This window comes from Rhagoletis zephyria, unplaced genomic scaffold (assembly GCF_001687245.7).
Source record: "Rhagoletis zephyria isolate East Lansing unplaced genomic scaffold, Rhagoletis_zephyria_1.1 Rzeph_scaffold_10116, whole genome shotgun sequence".
NCBI classification, from domain to species: domain Eukaryota; kingdom Metazoa; phylum Arthropoda; class Insecta; order Diptera; family Tephritidae; genus Rhagoletis; species Rhagoletis zephyria.
Genome location: NW_016167194.1, coordinates 11,661 through 22,104, shown reverse-complemented (window position 1 = coordinate 22,104; position 10,444 = coordinate 11,661). Strand labels below are relative to the sequence as shown.

Below are 10,444 nucleotides of genomic sequence, written 5' to 3'. Positions count from 1 at the left end.
GTCAAATACTAATGCATGAAAATCCTAACCTGAAAAAAATCACCCGTTACTTGAAGATAACGTACATAACTCGGGCATAAAAAAAAATTTCCCAAGTATTTCATATTATCGCTTCTATGATATTAACCGTAGTCTTCTTTCTGAGTGGTTGTCCTGGAGTTATTCCCTATGATTATGACATACATACGCACCACTTACGAGTATTGCCAGATGAATGTTTCTGTTGGATCCGTAAGGTGACATGCAAGGGTAATTGTATTTAGTCACCAAAGCGTTCCGTTATTTGTGAACTTGGATAAAAGATCCATCTTTAGAAGGCGTTTATTTGGTAAATAGGCTGCACTCTGGTGTAAAAGCAAAAAAAGTGTAAAAAGTAGTATTTCACTTACACCCTCTGACAGGGCGAAATGTTTTAGGACTATCCTTGACTGGTAGTTGGATGCCAAACTGACCTAACCTTAAGTATGCTTAAAACTAAATATAATAGATGAGAAGAATGTACATTGGTACATAAATATGCAAGAATTTCTACTGTTTTCAGCATGAAACCATATACTACATGACTACAAAAAAACCCAGGCCCTGTACTCTTTACAAATCCTAATTGCCTATTTACTTATATCCAGCAGATTTTAATCAGGGATATTTAAGAGATCGTGATTGATAACCTTTTTGATTTGATTAAACTGACAAAATATTCGCCCGAAAATTTACAATTTCTCCCCATTCGCCTCTTTTCAGCCGTCCCACATTCAAGTCACCATGTCGCAGCTCTACACCCAATCACAAGTTCATAGATTTCCACTACTGGTCGTCTTGATCTGCTCGACTATAGCCCTTTGCATTCCACCGCTAGCCAGCGCATACAATGAGGAGCTCCATCAGCGCGATGGCATCCATGTGCCCTGCACATTCTTCGATACAGTCAATGTTACCGGCGATCTGCGGTTCGCGAACGGATCCTATCTGCACGATGGTGTATTGATCCCATCACAACTGGTCGGCTGGTATGATTACATCTATACGGACTTGGTGCGACGTGTGGAAGTCGAGCCACATGCACGTGCGTGCATCTGCAAGTTGAAGCCGTGCATAAACATTTGCTGTCCATGGGGCGCCAGCTACAGCACCAACGAGAGCGCCTGCGTTAACAACACGGACTACGAGTGGCCACAGCCGCTGCTGAATTTGACATTGCCAGATGAGACGCTGAGATCGGTCGACATGTTCAAACAATTTGCGGTGCAAAGTTTTCGCCCTTGCGAATTCATGTACTCACTGCAGCCAGAGCTGGGATCCTTTGACGATTGGAAACTGTTCGAGGTGAGTGACATACCGATGTACCTACGCATGGAAGTCAAACGAATTATTTCTTTGCAGAATGGTACGCTACTCCGTGTAGACGACATGGTATATCTGAGTAAGAACGAATTCTGCTTCCATCCGACTGTGGCGAACTACACGGACACTATGTACATCATCAATCCGGCCAATTGCAATTACGATACGGACTTCAGTACCATTAAGACTATTAATGCGTATGGTAAGTTGTTCGCTTTCGAATGGCTTCTATGTTTTTTTAATAAATTATACGTTCTATCCCCACCAGCTATGCTTTTCTCCATACCTTTCATGATACTCACCATTGTCGTCTATCTGAGCATTCCGGAATTGCGCAATCAGCACGGCAAGTCGTTGGTCTGCTACTTGATTGGTCTAATAATAGGTTACTCGCTGCTGGCTATGAGTTCCTTGCGCATGGACTACTACTCCAGCATAGCATTTTGCAAGACCCTCGGTTATGTGGCCTACTACTTCTTTATGGCGGCATTCTTTTGGTTGAGTGTGATCAGCTTCGATTTGTGGCACAACTTTCGTGGCACACGGGGCATCAATCGATTCCAGGAGAAGAAACGCTACCTTATTTACTCACTATACGCCTGGGGCATCCCTGTGCCATTTCTGGTGTTCACTTGGTATGCACAAGAGGTCGCTGATATACCCGACTATCTGAAACCCGGAATTGGCGGCGGGGAGTTCTGCTGGTTGGACAGTAAGTAGTTTCACTTTCATTTACATAAGTTAGTCTTTACTAAAAACGTGAATTTTTCTTTTTCAGTGCGCACTTGGTCGGCGATGATATACTTCTTTGGTCCCATTGTACTGATAATTATGGCCAACAGCATAATGTTCGTTTTGACCGCCATGAAGATACACAAGGTGCAGCGTGAAATGGCACGAATAATGGCGCGCGAGGATAGTACGAAGAATTTGCGTACCGAAAAGGATAAGTGAGTTTTGTAAAAAATGCGTTTTAATATAATCCAAAACAATTGAAAGCGCTGTCTTAGCATCGTCTGAGTTACTAATCAAGAAGAGTGGGAGTACAACTTCCCGAATGGATAGTAAGAGCTCCTTAGCAAGCGAATTGTCCCTTGTTTTTAAGCAAACTTTTAGCCAAAACAAGTTCTCATAAGTCTAATCGTTTCGACCTGTCAAAAGTATTTCAGAGGCGTAGACGCGATGTTGTATTGTTCTTTTTTGACTAGACTCCTTCACAGGCATGGATAGTTCTATTAGATATATCTTCCCTTTAAACACATCGACCGTCTCGCGTATGGATGTGAAGGTATACACCTTTAACATTCCCTCGACTTGATATTTCAGAAGCCGCTGAATTCCCTGTTCAGAGAATAAAAAATAGTGTCATAGCTCATCGTACCCATATTCCAGTGATTCCAAGACTCAATGAGAAAAGAGACTATGACAAGGTCGAAAAGGCGTCATTTTAAGGCTCTGGAACTAATGACAGCGCAGTCGAACCATATTGCCAATTTGTGGGTTGATGTATACTTTTATTGGTGCGTTGCTTTAGGTCGAGAATGGGCATGAGCTTATGTGCGGGCAAAGCTCTTTCAAGCTTTCTACACTAAATGCATACAAAGCTTGAAAGAGCTTCGCCCGAGGCCAGGACGGAGCCGACCAACGCTTTAGCTCTTATTGATCACAAAAGTTCACAGGATGTAAGAAGGTGGAATTACTAAGCTTCTTCGAGCTTAAAATTAAATAAAGTTTATCTAACGGCGCTTAGATATTACTCGATTTTAAAATATAGGCAACGGATATAATTTTCCAAATACTGATTACAAATTTATTTCCCAAACATAACCAGACCAAAATAAACAAGCCTGATGGCACACTTCCGCTCATAATAATGAAACTGTTCCTTTTGTAACGCCCAGTTCGTGGTTTTACTCTAGATTATTGACTTTCTCTCACTTTTCACAGATTCGGACTCTTTCTACGCCTATTTATTGTCATGGGCGTGACTTGGTCTATGGAGATTTTGTCGTATTTTGTAGGCGCCGACAAAGGATGGGCCAAGATCTTCTACATTTCGGACATTTGCAATGCCATACAAGGATTTCTCATATTCATGTTGTTTGTCATGAAGAAGAAGGTCAAGCATTTGATAACCAATCGGTAAGTTAACCGCTGAACCAATTTATATATGTATATGTACAAACATACATCTCATACTTATGTATGTATGTATGTACGTAGTAGTTGTAAACAGTTGTGATGTCGCGAAAATATTCTTTTTTCCATTATTATTGTTTCTAATGTTTTTGTCTTTGTAAATTCGTGATTCTTCATAACAAATCGCCATCAAACAAATCATAAAATTCGACATCAATGAAAAGAAACAATGTTGAATGAAAAAGTACTCCGTGCGCAGTTACCGTCAAACCGAATCGACCACATTTGGCGCCGGTAGCATATCGATGCGTCAACGTTTCCAAAATGTCTCACTGCACATACGACAATTAGTTGTTATACGAAGCGCTTTCAATGCTCCCAGAAGTAATACGATAACACAGAGAATAATTCAGTCTTACACCATTCGCATACGGTGTAGAGAGAGAGAGAGAGTGATCCTTCTCAAATCACAAAATTTCATTCCAAATAATTTGAAGATTCATATTATGGACACAAACTTGTACAGAAAGAAATGTTAGTAAGCGGCTTTCTATTAAAAAAATACTATCTGTATCAAAATTTGTGAGAGTTTTATGTTGTCTTTGTGAGAAAACTGTCTAGAAGGCTGCTTACGCTCAATGTGTGTGTACAAATTAAATAACTACTAACGAACTGCTCGCTTTCAAAGCGTTGGAACGTAATTGGATTCCGGATTGTCATATTTGTTCAACGAGTCTTTGGTTTTTTTTTTTCGAAAGTTCAATCCAACAAAGTTTTTTTAAATTTACCGAATAGCTTCAAATTCCTAAGCTACATATCTACAATAGCGCATAGTAGCTTTACATGCGAAGCTTAACTTTTAGTCTCCTACTGGTTTTTGATTCTTTAGACGTATCCCACATCGAGTGTAGACTAAATTTACCTTCTGTCTGCACGTAATTTTCACAGCTAAGCCCAAATGCTCCCAAGTCAAGAATCATAAGATCATCTGAATACACCTCTAGCTAGCAGCTAGGCTCCTCCTGGCACGGCATTCATCGAGACTCAATCAACACCTTCACCAACTCTCGCCTAAACAATGCCGTCATCGGAGACTAACTACCGCCTATTGCAAACGCAGCACTCGAGTTGCATCGTGAGATCCGCATTACCTTTGCAAAACTTCGTTCTGGATTTTGTAGCTGGATAAACTTCTACTTATGTAGAATTAACTCTGACATACTCAACGTATACTCAATATATAACGATCGCGCATTACTTACTTCTTCACATGGCTCCATAACGCTCCTCCTCTTATGGTCTTGGTTTAGTTGGCTGTTACAACAAGAACAACTCATTTGCATTCTGTCCCAGCCACCTTACCATCTATTATAAAGGCTGACTTGTCTAAGATGCGGGCTTTACTCCAACTCTACACTACAAGCAGCTGCAGTTTTGAATTACCTAAGCTTGCAGTCATAGGCGAAGGACCTAAACTCAAGCTACCCCGCGGCAAACACCATCTCGGAATGGTGAACGCTTTGTTTGTGGCTTAGAGCACAGGTGTCCAGGTCCACTGATATAACCAGTACATATTTTGCATTTTTCTTTTAAATTTCTCGTGTAGCCAGACGAGCGTCAGAAGGGCGATTGCCGTAAGGACTAAGACCGGTAGCGCATACCCGCATATGCACTCCCCCTTCCACTTTGACTCCCACACGAGAGTTTGCTATCCAACATAAAGGTTACTTCGTATTCTATTTCTGCTGATGAGTATCCGGTCCCCCCTTCCCACCCCGCTTTCTTAGTTTAGGCTTCACGCGAGCCTTTAGTAATGGGTTCGCTTATATCCCGATAAAAAATAACTAGAAAATTTATAAATTTTTTTCCAATCGGGGAAGAGTATAAACCATAGTTTTGTACTTCAGGCTATAAATTGGGGGATATTTAATATTACCGCCGAAAATTTGAGGTTTTCGCTACTCTAAATATTGAAAACAAACGCGCTTGCTTATTAAAATGTTCTAATTCGAATTCTAACAAATAAATTTTTTTATAAAATTCATCGTTCATTGAAATGGAAAGATCAAAAAATATACATATATGTATGTAAATATGTATGTACGATTGTATAAATATGAAGGTACATAAATACATAATTGTCTTTTGAGGATTGTAAATACATACATACTTAGATATTTCTTAGAACGGTTACTACCACGATTTAACAAACATACATACATATAAGGGTTGTCCTTAAAAATGTCAATATCATGGGGCCCCCTTCATTTTGTTATATGTACAAAAGAAAAAAATTTGGGTTACTACCGGGGTTTCAAAAATTTGATTTTTTTAAATTGCAAAAAAATTTACAAAATTTGATCATCTATAACTCTGCGAGTTTATGACTATATACATATGAATAATTTTAAAAAATATACAAAATTTATCACAATTCAAGTCAAAATTTTGTAAAATTTTTGAAAAAATTTAATTTTTTCCAGTGCTGGGAGCGACTTCTAAAAATTTGTGACAAATTTTGAAATTTTTGCCGAAATCTTTATTTTGTACACAGAACCAAATAAAAGGATGCCCCAAACAAAATTAAGATATTGATGTTTTAATTACTACCCTAATACATATAATATAACATTACTTTATAACAAAATTGAAGTGAATTGAGTACAAAAACGCAAATGAATACTACTAAATACACACCCGAATAAGCTCGAAATTAGTCTTTAATAATACCCTTTTCATTGCCCTAACCTCGCCGATTTCCCCTCACCAACTTTATTGTATTCTAAATTTTCTCTTTTATGTTTGCAATTAGAATGAGTGTAGTAACTAATGCAAAGAGCAGCGAAAGCAAGCAGGTCGCAGTGGTGACCATAGCGCCGCACTAGCAATGCCGTACTCGCCGTACCTGCTACCTGTTGCCCGCCACTTTCAACCCGCCATTCATTTTTCACCACACCCGCCACAGCTAAGCAAAACTACTTACAAAATTGAATTGCAGTGTATATATCATAAATAACAGTAAACTTAATCAGTAGTCAAGTACTTTGTGTATAAAACGCCATCAAGAAATTGTATCGCTACTCGTTGCCAACATCAGTCGAGAAAAGAAGCGAACTTTAACAAAACAAAAAAAAAAACAAAAAAAAAACCCAACCGTTTTATTTATAATTGATTTCTCGAAAGCCTACTTAAGCGCCGGCCGCCTGGTACCAGCCACACGAACTCCACCAGCTCAACCAATTCCAACTATAGCCAAAACCCAGATAAATACGCAATGAAAGTGAAGACGTCGCTGGCGCTGCGCGGTGATGAGAGGTTCTAGCGAAGAGGTAAATACATACTTACATATTTAGATGCTCAGTTATTTGTGCTGGCGGAAATTTCGAGCTGGGTAGGCTTGCATGCGGAATGAAGTATGTAGCTCGGTGTTGCGCCACTAACCTAAACCCATCGAAGATATCAAAATTTGCACTAACTAATCTACATATATAGTCCCGAAACATACGAAAGTTCATCACAGACTGATGGGTAAATAATAATTACGACTAATAGCTACAGCACAATGCCGACGAAAGGCGAAATTCGCGTGAAGTGAAATGCGAAGTTCGCTCGGCGACGTTTCATGGCGATAGATTTATTTCTATCGCTCTGCTGGGCGATGGCGGCAGTAAGTACCTGCCAAAGGTAGCCGTATGTTGTTTTTTTGCTTTCAAAGTTTTAGATGAAAACAACATATAACCCGTATTATTTTTGTTGGTTGAACAATACAGTCACCGATCGGTTAAATCTGGCTCCAAAGAATATAATTTAAACTAGTTTCTCTCTGTTTTATGTTTATATTTATTATAGTCTTCTCATTTCCAAATAAGGTTTCGCTTTTTTAAATATGGTCACCTAAATTAAAAATGCAACGGTGAGTGACAGGATCGCCCGATTCGGCGAAGTTTGCCGTTCGCCGGCATTGTGTTTCAGCTATAATACTCTACGAAATTTGTTCTGAATCGAGGGGGGTGTCTAGAAGCATGCCTTACTAAATACTATTTTTCTAATTTTATCCATTTATTAAAAAACATTTTGCCATTTTTCATTCCTCTATTCACGTTATGTATTGAAGTTACAAGTCCCGCCCACAGAATCCTACTCGTCTCTTATAAATCTTCTTGGTATTGTTTTAGCTTGCAAAAATCACATTTGAGCTTCGTGAAAAATATTAAATTATTTATTTTCTCAATATAATCTAACCGTTTTTTCATAACAAGAGTTTCTTACTATTTTTGGCACAAATTGCGACCCATTATCCAAAAAATACTCTAATAGGACTTACATCCAATTAATGGAAATATTTTTTATTCACGATTATATACATAAGTAAGTAAGTAACAAATTACTGTTATACCTGTTTTTGAATTAATTGCCTCGAATCTGTACCATTCACAAGCAGTTAAATTTCCCTCTCTGAATTTTGAGTTAGCTCACTTTAGATCTAAGTGTGCGATATCATCGCCTTTGTAAGAATAGGCAGACTAGTCGGGAAAAATAAGGAGCGATTCTACCAACAGTTTTGCTATTCTGGGAGAAGCTGAATCACATGGCTGCAAACTGTGGCTATACCATGCAAAAAAGGAGTAAAAATTCGAGTAGCACGGAATACCAATCGTTTCAAAAGAATAGAAATAAGACGCGCTTGAATCATTAAATTTTGCCGACGGGTGTCTACGGATGCGAATACGAAGAAGAAACAATACATCGTTGTGGCCTCGCGATTTATTTTCATCCATGGAAAAATAAGTCATCCATGCAAGGGTGAACGGATTTAAAAGAGTTTCCGTTCAAAACCGCTGCATAGTTTTGATGCTAACTATGAGGAAGGCTAACTTAGACATCTTTCGAAAATCTTCGTCGAGAAAACACTGAAAATTCCTTCGACTGTCGGTGACCCGCCAAGGCCCAAAAAGAGCCTTGTAACTTTGTCCAGCGCTACCTATCATTTTTCCTATCAAAGAGACTGCTACATCGCCTAAACTCAGAAAAAAATATGGGTTCCGGGACATAGAGACAATTACGAAAAGGAGGCAGCGGACGAACTAGCAAGGTGCGGCTCCGTACTGAAAATTACCGAAACTTATCACTTCAAGGCCAAGCAGAGGTGGAACTATACAGTATCGTACAGGATTACCCGGCAGTTCTGGGTGTCCTACACGACCCACTTAAAACCAAAGCTCTCTTAGGAATGAGCAATAAAGATACCCACAAACTTACTGCAGACTGCACAGGGTAATGGCGCCTTGGGATACATGCCGAATTGATAGGTTCTGTCGCAGTTGCTGCGATGACCCTGGCTCAAAACTTCCTGTGCGAGTGTCCAGCTCTCCCAAGGATAACGCAAGCCATTCCTGCAGAATGTTTCACGAGTGCAGCTGCCTCTCTCTGTATGACGTCCTTGCTAATTGCGTGCCACCAGGGTGACAATCCCCTTAAACCCCCAACCATTCATCTGAACCACTATTAAACTGTCAATCGGAAAATAATTTTAATTGCATATTTCACTCGTTTATAGGGCTTATTTTTGAATTTCGAGTGCTATTGTATGCGCAGATTTTTTTGATTTTTTAGTGCATGAGACTCTGAGCACTACTTCACTATCACTATTAATTCATCCCAAATTCTTTCCGCATTGAAAAAAGTCGAAAGCTTTTTTTATAAAATATTTCTTCTTCGCATACTTAGTATCTTGCTAACATATTTAGAGCACATTTGTATTTAGATATTTATAGGCACCATATTAATGGCCTAGACTACATTCTTTGTCATTAACTAAATGGAATAGCATAGCTGGTGTGGGCCATCAGTTAAGAAAAATTATTTATTTGATTTTGCGTCACTCATGCCACACACCCCACTGACAAACACATTAATCGTATAATTTGTGCATATTGATGTATGCATGTACACTAGGGTGCATCACTATCCATACAAAAAAAAAAAAAAAAAAAAACTAAAAAAGATTTACGTGAGCTGGACTTGAAAAAATCCGCATAAATCTAAAGAATAGAAGAGTCTTATCAAAATAATGAGATTTTTGGAGATATTTTCAAATCGGTCTAACTCACTCAAATCTTAACACTTTTGCGAAATATTTTGAATGAGATCTTAAAATAAAATAAATTCTATAATTCCGGTAGAAAAGCCGCCACATTTTTTGGTGAAGCATCCTAATGTACACATCTATGTATTCGCTTCTCATGTATCACTTGTGAATTTGTGCTTCTAATTTTGTATCATTTTGTTTTCTCAGTGTATACTAAATTAAATAAATTGTTTAGTTTAATTAAATTAATTGTGTTTTCTTTTATTATTCTTTCTTATTTACGAAAGCTATTCGTCCACGCGTGACAGTAGCAACCAGCGCCAGAGTCAATACTCAACGAAGACAACGTCCAGCAGCGTTGGCAATTTAACGCTCTCGGCCGCAGGTCCCGCTGAGAGGCCACTAATGTTACCAACGGAGCGCACAACCAGTTTGAGAAATTGAACAGAACGCAAAGTAAATAGAAATGGAAATGGAAAGGAATTGAATTCAAATGAGTAGTGTCTCTACAAAGAGACTTGAAATAATGGAAAAAGCAAAAAAAACTAATTGAAAATACAACAGAATAGAATATCAGCCGTTCAAAAATCAGCGTGTGGAGTGTAAAGGACACTTTGGCAGCCGCCTGCAAGAAACAAAAAATCACAAAATTTAAATGAAAAAAATGTGAATAAGTTGTAACTGGTATTTATGTATGTACATATCGACACTTGGGTGGAAGATCGGCCTATCTCAGGAGCAAGTTCCCAAACGCCCTATCTCAGAAAACTTTTCAAGAACGCCCTACTTTAGAATTTTATTGAAAAATTCGGTTCAAAAGCGCCCTTTCTCAAATGGAAATGTGCTGAGATAGGGCGTTCTTGAATCAAATTCCTA

The 10,444-nt window shown here is 38.7% G+C and overlaps 1 protein-coding gene across 4 annotated transcripts; it reads left to right on the top strand.

Annotated features, from left to right (window-relative positions):
* The first annotated feature begins 744 nt into the window (after positions 1 to 744).
* On the top strand, positions 745 to 10,224 carry mthl10 (methuselah-like 10). 4 transcript variants are annotated; one of them, XM_017632442.1, is made up of 7 exons: positions 745 to 1,323; positions 1,381 to 1,543; positions 1,610 to 2,053; positions 2,120 to 2,291; positions 3,289 to 3,483; positions 6,664 to 6,809; positions 9,856 to 9,937. In XM_017632442.1, exons 1-6 carry the CDS (start codon positions 763 to 765, stop codon positions 6,800 to 6,802), a joined length of 1,674 nt encoding a protein of 557 aa, XP_017487931.1. In that variant the 5' UTR covers positions 745 to 762; the 3' UTR covers positions 6,803 to 6,809; positions 9,856 to 9,937. The 4 variants fall into 4 exon arrangements, with proteins under 4 accessions (XP_017487931.1, XP_017487930.1, XP_017487934.1 ...); XM_017632441.1 differs by lacking the exon at positions 6,664 to 6,809 and having other exon boundaries at positions 9,856 to 10,224; XM_017632445.1 differs by lacking the exons at positions 6,664 to 6,809; positions 9,856 to 9,937 and adding an exon at positions 6,293 to 6,617.
* Positions 10,225 to 10,444: the final 220 nt, after the last annotated feature.